This window comes from Vespa crabro, chromosome 1 (assembly GCF_910589235.1).
Source record: "Vespa crabro chromosome 1, iyVesCrab1.2, whole genome shotgun sequence".
In the NCBI taxonomy this organism is placed as follows: domain Eukaryota; kingdom Metazoa; phylum Arthropoda; class Insecta; order Hymenoptera; family Vespidae; genus Vespa; species Vespa crabro.
The window spans coordinates 8,559,765-8,576,717 of NC_060955.1; the positions used below are offsets into that span (position 1 = coordinate 8,559,765).

Here is a 16,953-nt window from a genome sequence, read left to right on the forward strand (position 1 = left end):
TAAATAATATTATAATAAAATAATATTATAAGTAAATAATATTATAACTAAATAATATTATAACTAAACAATAGAAATGCATAAAATATCATGCTTTGATTATATTATTTTTATTAGGCGATGATAACAAAACTTCAAGATTATGATGAAGAAACTATACAATTGCAACAACAATTGTGTGAACTTCCAATCAATACTACTTGTCAAATATTTACGAATGCTTTGGAAAGTATTCAATCGCACATTAATACGTTGTTGACTGAAACAAAGCAAAGTTATGAGCTTTTAGAGCAAGCTTTAGAGATTCAACGTCAACGAACTAAAGAAATAAAGGATTATCAAAATTTTCTTGAAGAAACGGATGTTTGGCTAAAGGATATCGTAGTTGGAATAAATGAGTCAATAACTGTAGACCAGGTTCGTTAATTAAATAATTCCTATTGATATTAAAGCTATGCAAGCTATTGAATGTTAACAATACATTTTTTTTATACATGTACTTTAACAGAATTTGCAAGTGCAGTTGTTAGATCGTACTCAACGAGTATCCAAATTGGAATCACTACCAGAAGTTAAAGAGTTGGCAAAAGTATTGAAGAATGAACTGATGGACTTGATTAACCGTCTTCAGCAAAAGCAGCAGGTATCAGACATCGTTCAGAATTCGTGCGTTATCGCACAATATGCTGCTTCTTCTATTATGGTTGCTTAAATTCAATAAAAAAAACAAATAAAACATTTGCTTTGGGTATTTCGAACGTTCTATCATTTCGCTATGGTTGTAGTAGTGTAAAAAAATCACTGCATATGAATTTAAAACTGTCAATTACGAAGATAATCTTATATCTTTCTATCAAAAAATACCACGATACATTCAATCATACAAAATTGTTGGTAAATGCTAATATAAAATATATTATATAAATATTCGTTCAATATTTAATATTCAAATCTAACACTTTCATTTAGATGGAAATTTATAATATACATTAAAATAAGAAGAATTTGGAAGAATATTTATATGGATATATTTATAATTGCATAATAGCGCACTTTTTTATACTATAAACATATTGAAGAGTCATCATCTATAAATCAGTTATAATATATGCTTCGTAGTGTTAGAAAGGAAATATCTCATATAGCTAGTACAATTGTTACAACAATCAAACTCGTCAGTGCACTTATAACACAGCTTTTCTCTAATTATATTCATTTCTTATTAAAAACTATAGATGAATAAATAAATATATGTGAAATATATTTTATTAATATATAGAAAAGAAATATATTTTATGAAATGCATAAAATTGTAATATTATGAAAAGTTGTGTGATATATTTTCTCGGAAGCTAGAATATTATATATAAATGTATAAAAAATAATAACAAAAAACATATATACATCTATAGTTTTTAATAAAAGTGAGACATCATCTCATTCATTATTTTTACGTATGCACATGATTGATTGGCTATAAAAATAAATGGGTAGACACAATTTACTTCATATGTATATTATCATCATTACAAATGCATGTGCGCTTTTCTTCGAGCACATTATCAATTTATCATTTTCACGCACCGTACCTTTTGATATCACTTGATGTTACATTTGTTATGTACATTCGTTTAGCTTAAGGTGATGGGATGTAACATAATCACTGCATGTATTTAAGGAATGTTAATGCATTATTGTAATTATTCATACAACAATTAAAGTATTTTCATCAAATTGTCTTCCCTTTGTTTATTCATTATTTCTACATTCATTTATTTTGTCAATTATATTTCTATGTGTTACAGCAACGGCCAATATTTATTCCATTACATGTTTAAAACACCATACATTTAAGATAAAACGACTTAAGTAAATATCTTTAGGAACATAGAATATTTATTATAACTAAGATAGTATTAATGTTTTCTATTTCAAAAAATAATGTTTCATGTTAAATCTAATTAAAAATAATATTAAGATTAACTTTCTATATCTGTACAAAATTTGTATATTCTTCGTTGTTTTAAAAACTAAAATTATCTGTCAAATGTCTCTAAACTATTTATAAATCTCGCAAATAACGATATTATTAAAAATTCAAAGAGTATCTAATATGGACAAGAAAAGATATGTGACATCTATAAAATATCATTTGTAGACAAATAATAGTTCTAATTACGAACTATCATTAGCGAAACTTATCCTAATTACAGGAATTGCTGGATGAAGAAGCAATGGCCGATGACGAAACTACAGATCGTGATGATGCCACAATCGATCAGGCACCATCGATACACTCTACTATTGAAAGCAATCCACCATCCTTAGCCGATGTGTCCTTACAAACAGGACAAAGTTTATTATTAGATATTGTAGAAGATAAACCATTACAACTTACAAAACAAACTTCGACAACTCAGATTCCCGTTATAACAGCTACTCAATCATTAATGACACAAACTATGGATACCGCGACTTTTCCAGATCAGCAAATAAAAGAAACAATCAAGGTAGTAAAACTCTCTGAGGGTGATCATGATGTTATCGAAATAGCAACAAAGAACGTAAAGACTGATATAAGTCAAAATTTAATTCGAAATGAACAAAATAACGTCGTACCTGATAATATAATAGTTGATATGAAATATCAAGATGGTCAAAAGGAGGAGAATGCTAAAAGCGAATTGAACATTCATCATGCGACTCCTCAATCTTTCGAAACTGTACTCTTTGAACCAGACGACGTGACTACTGAAGTAGTTGTCGATGCAGATGGTACGAAAAGAATTATCGTTAGAAAGTTAAGGCAAACAGTTGTTTCCAACAGACACACTCAACAACATGCATCGTCGATCACGACAGCTCTTGGTGAGGATGCGTCAATGATGCAAGCATTTTCAGAAGCAACTCTAAGAGATCAGTATGTCACAGTTACTACAACGAAACCTGATGGTACCGTAGAAACATTAACGAAACAAATTCATGGTAGTAAAGTAACAACAGGTATACCAGATGCAGAATATTTCGAAGAGAAATATGAATCAACACCACAGTACACCCACAGAATAACTCAAGGAGCTATCAGAGATATTAGTCCTTTACCTATCGAAGAACAAATATTAGAACATGGTCAATATCAAACGAAGACATCCAGCGTTCACGCTATAGTACAACAGGTGACTAGAAGAGTTATCAAAAAAACGCGAAAGATTATACGAAAAGTTACCATCATAGATGGTAAGGAAACTACAAGCGAGGAAATAATTGAAGAACCTGAAGAAATAGAAATAGATGAGCAAGATATACCGCATATTAATATCAACGTTATTAAAGATGAAAGTGAACAAACATTTGGATTAGAAAAAAGGGTAAGTGACGAAAAGAAACAAGAACCATCATTGTTCTCAAGCTTCTCAGGAAACATGCAAAGTGATACTCCTTATGAACAGCATTGTCCAGATAGTCCTATGCAAGGTCCGTTCTTTGGTCCATTCGCAAAAGATATGTCAAGCATACGTCGATCAGAGGTAAAGAAAAAGTCTATTAAAAGCACTACCATTGATGATACGAAAGTTGATGCCAGGAAAACACACGACGAATTAAAAGAAGTAGAAAAAGTTGAAGTTAAAGATTCGAGGGACAATACAAATGCACAAAAGCTTGTCACAAAAGAACAACCTATTACTCTAATTCAAGAACAAGATATTCTTACTTGCATTGTCACTGATATTCCATCTGAATCTATCTTCGATATTCATAGTACAAAAGATGTTGTTACAAAGGTAAATAATACAGAACAAACACTTCTAAAGGAACAAGTAGTGTCTTATCTAGAAGATTCTATTATTTTACAGACACCAGATGAGGATATTCCTGCTGCTATACAATCGTCATTATCATCGGAGGATCCAGCAAAGACCGACAACGCATCAGTTACAAATAAAGCTACTTGTAAGTCTGACGAAACACCAGTAAGCTACAAAATACCCGATACTTTGTTAGAAAGCGGCACGGTAGAAGTAGCAAAGCACGATGATGGTAGCAATATTCTAGATGCTGAGAAAAAAATTAGTAGATCGAGTATTTGTATGTTAGAGGATCACGATACACAGAAAATCCAAGAAGAGGCATTACCCACAATGAAGAGTAAACTTGAAGATAATAATGTCGAATTACAAAGACAATTATCAGATATTCAATTTGATATTAAAACTGAAGAGGTTACATCATCAGGAACAATTCAAATAACACAAACTACAGACAATAATATTATGCATAAAAATGTTCCAAAATTACAAGACAAAAAACAGCAAGCAGAAACATTTTTAACAAAAGAAAGAAAAAATACATATAAAGATAACATCTCATTATCGGAACAGAAATCGTTTGTTGGAAAAGTCGAAATTTCTTTGTCTATTCAAAAACACGATGAAAAACCGGAGTCCATGGTATACATAAAAACTCAATCAGAACATTCAAATGAACGACCATATCACACTGTCTTAGAAGACGTTAAGATCAGTCTTCCAGCGGATAAAAAAGCTTCCGAAATAATTCATAACAAAACTGTGCAAACAAGTCCTGTAAATATCGTTCAAAAAGGCACTGTAACAACTCAGACATCAATACCTTTGAGTACTGAAACGAGCCAACAAGAATCGGTGAATGATAAATTAAATTTACAAAATAATAAAAAAACGGAACTACAACAATCACAACAAGAGGAATTAATACAAGAGGAACTACAACAACTACAACAAGAGGAACTACAACAACTACAACAAGAGGAACTACAACAAATACAAAAAGAGGAACTACAACAAATACAACAAGAGGAACTACAACAATTACAACAAAAGGAACTACAACAATTACAACAAGAGGAACTACAACAACTACAACAAAAAGAACTACAACAATTACAACAAGAGGAACTACAACAACTACAACAAAAGGAACTACAACAATTACAGCAAGAGGAACTACAACAAGAGAAACTACAACAATTACAACAAAAGGAACTACAACAATTACAACAAGAGGAACTACAACAACTACAACAAGAGAAACTACAACAATTACAACAAAAGGAACTACAACAATTACAACAAGAGGAACTACAACAACTACAACAAAAAGAACTACAACAATTACAACAAGAGGAACTACAACAACTACAACAAAAAGAACTACAACAATTACAACAAGAGGAACTACAACAACTACAACAAGATGCAGGAACTGTTAGTCCAATTTCCACAACTATTGCTGAGTCAGTAGAGATCAGTGTGCTATTATCCGAATCTCCAGAACATATCAGCGAACAACCTCAAACAGATATAGTAGAAATTACCGATTCATTAGGACTAAGCTCACATACTAGAAACAATAGTTTTGGATATGATCATGGATATGAACCAGATGACAGAACAACAGTTGAAGAACCTTCTTCTACTCAAGGTGATGATGATATAGGGAGAAAAAAGAAAAAGAAAAAGAAAAAGAAACAAAAAGTTCGTGAAATAATAGAAGATTCTTTTGGAGTACCTAAAAGTTCTTCGGATGAAGCAGATTCAGCAAGTAAAACAACAATATCAGATAAAGAATACAATATCGTAGAAACGGAAGAAATTGAAATTGTCGAAATAAAGCCTGTCATTGAAGAAGCAGAGATCAATATAAACAAAGTTCCTATCGACACGCAAACTGTTATCATAGAAACCTGTAATGTATCAATTTCTCCGGATCAAAATAAGGAATTAGTTTCTATAGGATCAGTAGCTGACACTGTAGAGCAAGAAGTAAGAACATTTAAAGTAAAAGAAACAGATAGTCATATGCAAATCTCGCCACAAGTTATGTTTGAAAGTGCTATGCAAACGGTTGAGAAAGAAATACCTGAAATAAAAGAATCCAGTATACAAACGATAACACCTACGAGAACACTAACGACGGAAAATGCGATTCAGACCAGTCCTATCGAAAATGTTCCATTATCACCTATTGTGCTCGAAACTAAAGATTCACATGTACAAACAGTCATTGAAATGGATTCAACAGAAATACAAACTTCACCGATAGAATGCGTTCCTTCGATAGATACAGAAACTCAAACATTACCGAAAGTATCAATTGACGTTGAACAACAAACCTCAGCTCCTGCAACTATAAAACAAACATCTCCTTATGTATCAGAGACAGTTGAAGTAAACATACAAACGAGTAAACCACCTAGTCCTGAGAAACCAGAAATGTTAGATTTCAATATTCAAGCTGAACTATTGGAGAAAGCAATATTTGAAACTGCAGAAACACAAACAATATCGAATGAACCTGTACAACAAATGGGAACTCAAGAAACAGAGACGCAAACAAAATCTTTGAATTCCATGGTTTCTAGTGAACTTCATTCACTAGAAACAACGGAAACTCAGATAACTCCTGAAGAAAGTCTAAAAAAGATCGAAACAGAGGAAAGGGAAATACAAGTAAAATCGTTCCAATTATTTCCATTTGATAGCATAGAGACACAAACGACGCCAGCACAGAGTCCTCGTAAAGTAGAGATTATGGAAAAAGAAGTACAAGTACAATTAATAAATATTATTCCTCCTAAAACAATGGAAACACAAACGACGCCTAAGGAAAGTCCACGAAAAATAGAAATCTTGGAAAGAGAAGTTCAAGCAAAATTACCGCCACCAATTACTAATATTATGATTCAAACAAATCCTGTGATTAGTCTACAACCACAAGAAAGTTATGATCTTGAAACACAAACTATTCAGAAATCAATGAAGTATGGTACGGAAGAAAAAATACAAACTAGCTCACCTATACTCGTAGAAACCATTAGTGGTTCTGTACAAGTGGAATCTAAAGAATTGATGCCTCTTTTTGATAAAACTTCACAAATATCTTCCGAAAGCTGTGAGAAAAGTTTACAAGTCTCACTTAAATTACAAGAAGAACGTAATGAGTCAACGTCAGTACATAATATCACTGAAGATCAACTTCTAAAAACAATAACATCGGTTGTACCATCCGATGATATAAAAACGCAATTAAGTTCAACTCAGTCAACAGTCGTAGAAGCTACAGAAGCATTATTAAAATCAGAAATCAGCGATGTTTTGGTGCAGTTAGAAAAGAGTTCAACACCGGATACTTCATTCGAAGTACACATCAAAACAACGATAGAATTACCTAATAGCGAAATATCTAGCGAAGCTATAATGAATTCGGAATCATCAACAGATATCTCGCAAGATGTCTCACTCATTCCGAATACAAATGATAATAATAATGATAATAATGAAGCTAAATTAGAAAAAAGGCAAAGAAGAAAGAGAAAACATAAGACTATGGAAATTCAATTATTAGCTAAAGAAACAAATAATTTAGACTCTATATTTGGACAACCAGCACAATCACTAAATTCATCTTTGAAATTATCTTATTCTGATGTAACTAAGAAAAATTCAAATAAGCAACCATTCGTAGTAAATGTTGATGAACCAATGACTGTTCAAAGTTTTGAAGAAAATGATAACTATGCATCTTCTGCTGCTTTAGATATTGACGATGGACTTAAGAAAGAAGTTCAACAAATGAATTTACAAGACGAAACAATACCGAATATTATGTCTATCTCACAATCATCGATTTTTGTTGATTTATCCAACCCGTCAAAATCAGATAAACCATTCGAAACTTCGTTAACAAGTGAAAGTCAACGATTCGAAACTCTGTTCGTATCTATTCCCAGTGAACCAATGGATACAACTATATCACCAGATGAGTCACCATCATCAAATCAAATTGAAAAACCAGTAAAAACACAAGTGAAGACTTACGCGGAAGCTATTTCACAATTATTAAAAACTTCGTCGACGCCTGGTATAGTCGAATACGAAAAAGAATATGATACATTGGGATGGGAAAATCGATTACTTGTTCCTCATTCAACAAATTCGCATAAAACAACTAATCATGTTGAGTTTTCATTAAGAGAAGCAATGGAAGGAAGAATTCCTCAACACCAGCCTACCCAAAAGATGGAAACTACACGAATAATTTCGGATAGAGTGAAGAATCTTCATAATGCAGCAGAGACGGATCATTTGGGCAATGTATTGCACATTGCTCGTCTAAGCGAAATTATGATAGATAAATCGGTAGAAGAACGTTCGTTAGATGTACGGAAGGAATTAACACAACTCAGAAACGCTGTAGAAGAAAACGATATAGTAATCATCGAGGAAACTCTTCTCACAGTTATTGAAACTATATCTACATGGTTAGAAACGATCGAATATAGAATTTTCCTAAATAGAGAGTGTCCAAGTGAACTGTCTCACAACGATGCGAAAACTTTTATCGAGCTGAAAGAAGAAGTAGATCATGTAGAAGAGAACATCCGAGAACTCAATGACATTTGGAAACTCGTTGAAGGCAATTATCCTATCGAAGAACGTGTCTTATTGAGAGAATGCTTTGACGCGCTCGAACAACACATGAAAGCCGTTGAACACGTGACAAATACCAGCGAGAAATGTACTAGTAATCATCTTGCCAAATGGGATGAATTATTGAATGGTGTAAATAATATGTACAGGTGAGTTGTTACTTTTACTTTGAAAAATACTTTTACAAGTTTATTTAGACTAATTCAATTTTATTTCATTAAACAGGTTAGTAGAAGAACAACGTAAGCAATTGAATAATATAATCGAATGTGAAGCTTCGACAAGATGGAAACTTCAAGAACTTGATAAGATGGAAAACATGAATCGTTGTCACATGTGGAAGACTAGGAAACTTCTTGCTACTTCGCACGAATTACTCCGAGATTATCCTGGAAAGATTATTCCAGAGGAGACTTACTTAGCTCACGAAATTACTAAAATCATCGAGAACAGTATAAGCATAGAAAGAGATCGACTTCTTCAATTGCTCGCTTTAGCCGAAGAATACGAACAAACATTACAGGAATTTTCACAAATTATTGAAATTGCTGAGAATTTGCTACAGAGTCCAATATCTGTGATGAATTTGGAACATCTTCAAGAAGAAATGCAAAAACATAGGAAATTCTTTGTTAATTTGAATCATTGCCGTGCAATTTTAGAATCATTGGAAGGCAATCTGGATCCAGAAACTAGAGCCAAACATTCTAATTTGCACGTAGAATTACATAGTCGTGCATCTTCGTTGCTTGATCAAGCTGCCTCTCGAGCACAACAAATGGCATTGGCAGCTACACGTTGGATTCTTTTAGAGCAAGGTGTAAAAGAGGAAAAAGGGTGGCTTCAGGTAGCTCATCAACGTGTTCCTGATCTCCAGACGGTCACATCTTCCGACTATGATCAATATATTTCTCTGTATCAGGTAAATAACAATTTTGTTTAAATTTATTGATTTGTTAAGTGCAATTAGTTTCTTCCATTAAACTTGCATTTCTAAATTAGTTCATATTTAATCATGTTTCACTTCTACAGTCTTTATCTTCTGACGTTGCCACACATCACGCCCGTATCATTCAACTATTGGACGTTGCAAATCGTCTAGAAGAATTGGTGACTATTGAAAATTCTGAAGATCGTTATAACGGAGTCTTAGATGTGATCGTTAAACTTCAGGATAGTATAGAATCCTCTTTAAGACGATTGTTATCATTCCGAGAAAATTGGAGTACTCAACAAACATTAATCAACCGTATTGAGAATTGGATAATAACAGCCGAGAAAGAACTAGTTCCTTTGAGTGATACATCAAGTGGAAACATGCGTCGTTTTTGGGTAAGCTTTCACTCATTCTTAACAGATTTTAAAAAGATATAGACTCTGTACAATATCATTTTTTAATATTCTTTATAGGAATTGAAAGCTCAATATGAAATACACAACAACATGCGCAACGAAGCAGATAAGTGCTTTGACCAAGCCTTAAAAATCATTCCACTTTCGGACGAGATGTTTCAAAGACAATTTCACGGTGAATTACAATATCGATGGAAAGACGTGACGGAGAAAATCAATGAGATTCAATCGGAGATTACGCGTAACATTTCCTCTGAAGATATCTCCTCAAAGGACAGGTTGAAAATATTGGAAAGAGAATTAAACGAGTTGAGAATGTGTCTCGACGATTTACACGGAGTATTGAAGACGGAGGAAGAGCTTGATCTTTACATAGAAAGACTTACTGTTCTGTTCGACAGAGTTTCGTTGATTCAAGATAAACTAAGTCGCTTGGGTCTTTTATCAGCGGCAGAAAGTGAAACCGTTGGAATTCTCTTATCATCAGCTCATCGTATAGAGAGTCAGATAAGTGAGGAACTGGATTCAGCTCAATTACTTCGAGAAAAACTTCAAGCATTAAAACGTGGCCTTGGACACGTTAGGAAAGCTCATCAGAGGCATTTCTTGACTTTGGATCAATGCGAAAAAAGCGAAAAGCAAGGAAGCAACGTTGTCTCAGCTGCTATAGATCGTTGCGAATCGGTTTCGGATGAGCTAATAGTTCTTTGGCACGATCTTATGGGTCTTCGACATTTGTTACATAAGTTGCCATCCGGTATGAGAGTCAGTGTGTCACCTGTAAGCATCGAACGCGATATCTCTGCCCTTCAGGATGCCCACACTGAATTAGAATGTAGATGTTCACGTTTACTATCCACACTACGAAATAGACTCGCATTGTGGAATCACTTTGAAAAACACTTGGAAATGGTACAGCAATCCGTTCAAGAAGCTGATTATATGATGGAGCTCTTGACCGTTCAAGGTTCGGTGGATTACGATAGATTACTTAAGGCTACCGAGCGACTCGAGGTAAGTAATGGTTGGATTAAATTAGACGTGAAGTAATAGTATTGAAAATTGATTTAGTAAAAAAGATATTAACTTCTAATAATAATATCTGTTACGATTTGTACCATTATTAGTTCATATCGCATATCAAAAATCACTTCCTATAGTTATCAGTTTTCTACTACATATATAACTTCAAGTCCGCCAATCTTCTTGTCTCATGGAAATTCATATTCGTAATACGCATGCGCAATGCCGCGTTTGGATCTAAAAGTCGAGTTATCGCAAAGAGTCTATCAGTAGCGCGGGAACCGTCAACGCGTGCGTTACGTGTTAAGAACGGCCGATGAATTTCCTCAATGTTTTATTTACGAACGAGTTATTTCTGATCGCAGTGTGTTAGAGATATATCGTTCAAACAACGATGGCAAGATTAGCGTCCTATGCAAGAAAATGTAGACATCACCGGCTCCAGAAATTCTTAGATAGAGACGAAGCACAATAAATAGCTTCAAGGTAAGCGATGCTAAGAACGGCCGAGGCGAGAATGTTTCCTTCGTGAATAGCGTAAAACGCTCGCTATCATTTCCGCTTTTCAACGTTAAAAGCATTGAACTTAGAAAACTTTTGCAAAATATATGTCTTATAAGCATTCATTCGAAATTACAACAATAGAAGTTGTAACATAAAACTTGACTACGATGAAAAATATTTATTTGTCCAATCGGTCTGTATATCTTGTGGATATAACTCGATTTTCGTGTAATTATCGTTACCAAAATACATTTTATGCGAACATAAGAAAATTTAACACGACTTGAAGCTAATTTGAAAGAAATATATAAATCTAAATACATATAACGTCGGATCGAAACATTGAAAGCGACAATAGAGATATAAACGTGTATTATACACCCATATTTTCTTGTCATTGATAAGAACAAGTGTGCCTTTCAAACGACATAGACGAACGTCTTATTATCTTATACGCGACTTGTCGTTACTCCGATCTTTACATGTAACAAGTACTTCGAGTTATGACTGACGACGAATATATGTATAAAACGACTTCTCATATTTTTATTCTTGGAACTGTTAAAAAATTCGTAAGTATCACGTATACAACTCGATAACCCACGGAGGTCAAGACAATATTTATAAGCCGATACCACCGGATACGCGTTAGCACTCGTCCAGAATAAATGTCGTCTTCTTTTCGTTCATTCTCTTTCCGTTCGATCTCTGACGAAAGGATTACGGAACGTGTGTTTTAAATATACAGATTAGGAGAAGGAAATATAAACATATATCGTTCGAAGTTAGCCTAACCTTCGAGTTTACAGACGATCTCTTGTATCTCAAAAGATCTTTTTATTTATTTTTCTTTTTTTTTTCTATTTCTTTGAAACTTAACTGTGATTTCATCGGGAAAAAGCACAGCTGCTCTTTAGAACTTGAGTCTTCTTATCGTCGCTCGCGTCTGTGTTAAAGAATCTCATTAATATCACTGTCTGAAGGCGTCGAGTTATTTCTATGAATGCACACATGCATAAACCAAGAATTTTGCAACGACTCATTACCGGAAAGACTTAAAACATGTTTGCATGTAATTAACGATACCGTTCGAATGCATACGCGTCTGTTAATTCTTTCATCAAACTTTAGGCCACGTGCTTAATCGACTAAGAAAGTAGTCTTTTAGAAAAAAATTACTCGTAATTCTTTCATATACCGAACAGATATGATTCAGTAAAAATAATTATGGTCGATGGTGTAAAGTCTTAACTTCAATCGATGTATTTACGCATATATATGTACACGCGTATGTATGTGTAATGCTATAGCATGTGTAATATACGAAACACATATTTGTATCAACTCGATAATATATTGGGGTCAGATTAGTATATCTCTTTCGCGTAGGTCGTACTGTTTAAAGCATAATTGCAAAGTAACAGATGCTGATAAATATCTCCAAGCAAAAGTGTTCCCAACTTGAACTTCGGTATAGACGAGTATATTGATAAAAAATTACAAAGTGTATAAGTGAATTATTTGAACAATTTCACGACTCCAATGTATATCTAATCGTTATTACCTTGCACTCGTTACAATTTCATATACACACATATATTGCCGTGTCGTTCCAAATGTCTTGAACGGCGGATAAAACTTGGCGCGAGACGCTTCCGCACAAGGCTTCGGAAAACTCTGAGCCAGGTTAATGAACTCACCATCTCACAACACAGAATTAGTTCAACCATGCCCTGACCGAATTCAATTCGCAAGCCTCGAAACGTGCTCGTCTCGTGCGGCAAAATTATTTTTAGCTTCCTTCATTTGAGGAAAATCTTTTTATGCGTGTTATTTAAATAATCCGCTGAACATTTCATCTTCGTCGATTTCTTTCCAGTAATAAAATCAGAGGAAATAAATAATTAACGAAACAACTCGTGTATAAAAATTCATAATATTGAGTGTTGCGTTAAATAATCGTATCGTGACAATGTGAAAGCCAAAGATAAAAAAACGAGAATTCATTTCAGGGATTAAACGGTGATTTCGGTGCACGCGAGGTGCTTATTAGCGAGCTTCATGCCGCTGCCGAACCTCTGCGGGAGAGTTGCGCTGCAGAGGTCCGTGAAAGGGTCGAAGCAGCGGTAAATGAAGCTGTACGAGCTTGGGAGGACACGAAAGCCGAATTGAATGCCCTTTGTACAAAATATCAACACGCTTGCAACTTATGGCAACAATATAGAGATTCGAGCGCAGTAGTAAAAGCCTGGATGGACACTCAAATGGGTAGTGTAGCTAATTTACCTCCGGAGGAGGCTATTAAGCAAGTCAAGGTGAGTGTATGACGTAAATAACATGAGAATATGCATTAATTAATCTAAATATACAACTTTCTTTAATGGATTTATAAAGAAGAAAATTAATTAAACTAAATTTAAATATATTCATTTATATTCATTTTATATATTCACTAAATAAATTTCATAAATTTCACTAAAAAAATAAACAATAAAATCAGTTACCGTGTTAAAAATTAACGTAAAAGATAAAAAGTATATAATAATTAAGACAAAAGATAACAATTGTATCGGTTATTCAACAAACGTAGAATTAACATAAGAACAATCGTAAGATGACGTTCCAAATGCTTATGTGCGTCTAAGGGTTCATATCTTGCGAGTTGAGAGCGGATGCGCCACCGATCGGCTGCTTCTACCCCCACCCTCGCACACTGACGAGTTACGCACGAGCACGAGCATCCTATGAGGGGTGGTCGTAGAGATAGAGAGAAAAAGAGAGAGAATACAGGCCAAGAGAGCCCCCGCTGACTGGTCTCATCGATCCCTTTGGACGATGCGACGACGATAACGTCGACGGTAGTCTGGACCAGAACGTCGTGCTGATCTCTTCTCTTTATCTCTCACTCTCTTTCTTAGCTAACCACATCTGCTTCTTGTCTCGTCATACTTCGTGGTATAATTTCCTTATTTCGGTTTTCTTTCCGAATTCCGCTTACTTTCATCATGTACAAATTTAATTCTTGAAATGAAAAGAAAAAAAAATTAAAAGCATCGATAAATTATATTCTCTCTCACTCTCTCTCTCTCTCTCTCTCTCTCTCTCTCTCTCTCTCTCTCTCTCTCTCTCTCTCTCTCTCTCTCTCTCTCTCTCTCTCTCTCTCTCTCTCCCCCTTTCTCTCTTTTATCACGTGCGTTTACAAATCGGTAGTACACGCAACCACGTGTATAAGACTTAGTGAATCAATATACGTTTATCACGAATGTGAGCACATCTTTCATTTCTTTTACTCTTTGACTCTTTTAGACCTAACGCTCGCATTTTGTGTGACGTGTACCCATCCTCTTGCTTTCTGTATATAATTGTATTAGTGCGCGTAATGTGTGCTCACACTCGCTGACGTGCGTGAGTATTTCCATAGTGTCGACATCGTCACAATCATCGTTCAAAAGGTAGAAGAAGACATAAGCTTATGCTCGGTGATCCAAATTCAGAGACATGTGTACGCCGGAGGAGGCGAAGGTACGATCGAACGCGATGTTAGCCAATTTTTTCGATCTTCCATTTCCAAAATATTTCTAAAATAATACTCTAGATTCGTCTCTCTCGATCATTTATTTTTATTTTTATTTCCATTTTACTCTAGATCAACCTAAGAGATAACAGCTCAGTATAACTTTGAATTATTTACTTTGACGAGGAACTTTAACCGATGATGTCATCGAAGCGAATATCATCATTTCAAGTTTATCGCGAAAATATTTCGAACTAAATAATAAATCGATTCAACGGGATTAGAAATCAAGAGAAATATTGTTGCATTTCATTTTTTCTTCAATAAATAACGTACTATGTATCTAATCACAAAAAAATAATAAAGAAAATATATTCTCCCTACCTGCCATATGTCGTCCATCGTAAACATCGTATACATTTATGACAGCTGCTCATTTATGAATTACTTTTACGTTCGTATATCTTATCAGAGATTTATAATATACTATCGGACGTCTGCCTTTACGAAACACATTTTAAAATCGACCGTAAATTTACAATGTAAAAAGAAAACATCTGAAAAATATCTACTTCGAATTAAATAACATATGTTATCTAATTGAGATAAGAAATGAAACGAATGCTATTTTTGAAATATTTTGAAATATTTTTGATATATATACGAATGCTATTGGAAAAATACGTTATCTCAATGGAATTACACAATGCCAAAACCATGCCAATCATCTGCATACATATTATTATGTCGTTAAAATCTAATAACAGTTAGTCATCCTTAATCTTTTATTTATTATCTTAACCATTCCTTCTTGAATTATTCTTGTTTTCACCAAATCTTTTATCGTATTAACGTATAGTTTCAAAACAATCTATAGAATTAGAAACGGAACGCGATGAGATCACTGAGTATTTAGACAAAAACGCCCGAAGACCGTGCATTATATGATTCCGATGCATATGGTCAAATGTCTCCAGTTTTGCTTATCGTTATGCCACTCTCCTTTGCAATAGTTTTTTGGCTTTATTAGCGAATAACTCAGTTTGCAATAAACATTTATGAGGAAACATTGAATTATAACGCCCTTAAGAATAAAATAAACGCTCAATCTCCCTACATGATCTTTTATAATTTTATTTTTCGTTGCCTTAAAACTATTAAAAACCTCCACGTTGCGATGCGTCTAATTTATAAATTCTAACAATCAGTTAATTTATGTTACCCACCGAGCACTATGTACATTAAATTAGAATGAAATTACATTCCCGATTCGAAATTTCAAATATTTTCTTAATTTTTATTTAAATTTATAACGTGATAAATAAACTATTAAGTAACAGTACAAATATTTGTTAAATATTTATTAAATATTTACATTTCAACAAAAAATAGTAACTCCATCGTGAAACTAGATAATCGATTCATAATTAACATCAAATGTGTTGAAACATCTTATTCTTGAATGAAATCATGTCTAATGTATATACACTAAAGAAACTCGAGCTTCTTCTAATACTGACAGAGAATATAGACACATTAGAATTAGAACTAAACATTCTCTCTACTAAATACATCAATAACTAACAAGATTTCGTCGTGTTGTCAGAAAAATATTTTGGATGAGTGTGTACTTTGTCTTTTTGTTTGTTATGATTCTATCTGTCTAGCTGAATAAAGTATACACATAAGTATGTACAACAACAAAAAATTATAAATAAATACAGAAATGTAACAATTCATACGACACATCGAGTTTACATCAGCGAGACATAAACCTCTTACATCATCGTAAATACTTATATATTTCAATCTGATGCAGGTTTGCGAAGAAACCCTGGCAGAACACAAGGAAAGGCTGGCGGAATTACGCGGTTTGGTAGCCCAGATCGCATCAGACGTCGGTTTAGACGCTGGCGGTCCGTTACACTGCGAGGTCGAAGCACTTGGTCGTCGACTCGAGGATGTCCGTGAAACTTTGTCAACCCTCGCCGACACTGCCGACGTACGTGTCCTTAACCAAGAACTTACGCATGTAGATCTTTGTCAGACGAAGAATTTCCTCGATACAGTACAACAGGTACGATTTTTTCT

General features: G+C 34.0%; 1 protein-coding gene and 1 long non-coding RNA gene across 3 annotated transcripts in view; both read left to right on the plus strand.

Moving 5' to 3' along the window:
- LOC124432685 (nuclear anchorage protein 1-like) overlaps positions 1–16,953 on the plus strand; it is a 31,509-nt gene that overhangs the window by 7,121 nt on the left and 7,435 nt on the right. For both annotated transcript variants that reach the window (XM_046981769.1, XM_046981770.1), the window contains exons 3-10: positions 118–417; positions 509–643; positions 2,214–8,617; positions 8,694–9,390; positions 9,501–9,800; positions 9,879–10,835; positions 13,361–13,663; positions 16,682–16,939. In XM_046981769.1, the coding sequence (XP_046837725.1) occupies positions 118–417; positions 509–643; positions 2,214–8,617; positions 8,694–9,390; positions 9,501–9,800; positions 9,879–10,835; positions 13,361–13,663; positions 16,682–16,939 (9,354 nt within the window). The remainder of the gene's footprint in view (positions 1–117; positions 418–508; positions 644–2,213; positions 8,618–8,693; positions 9,391–9,500; positions 9,801–9,878; positions 10,836–13,360; positions 13,664–16,681; positions 16,940–16,953) is intronic.
- Positions 13,670–16,208, plus strand: LOC124432691. The gene is made up of 2 exons (XR_006944359.1): positions 13,670–14,870; positions 14,995–16,208. It is a non-coding gene; the product is annotated as an uncharacterized LOC124432691 (long non-coding RNA).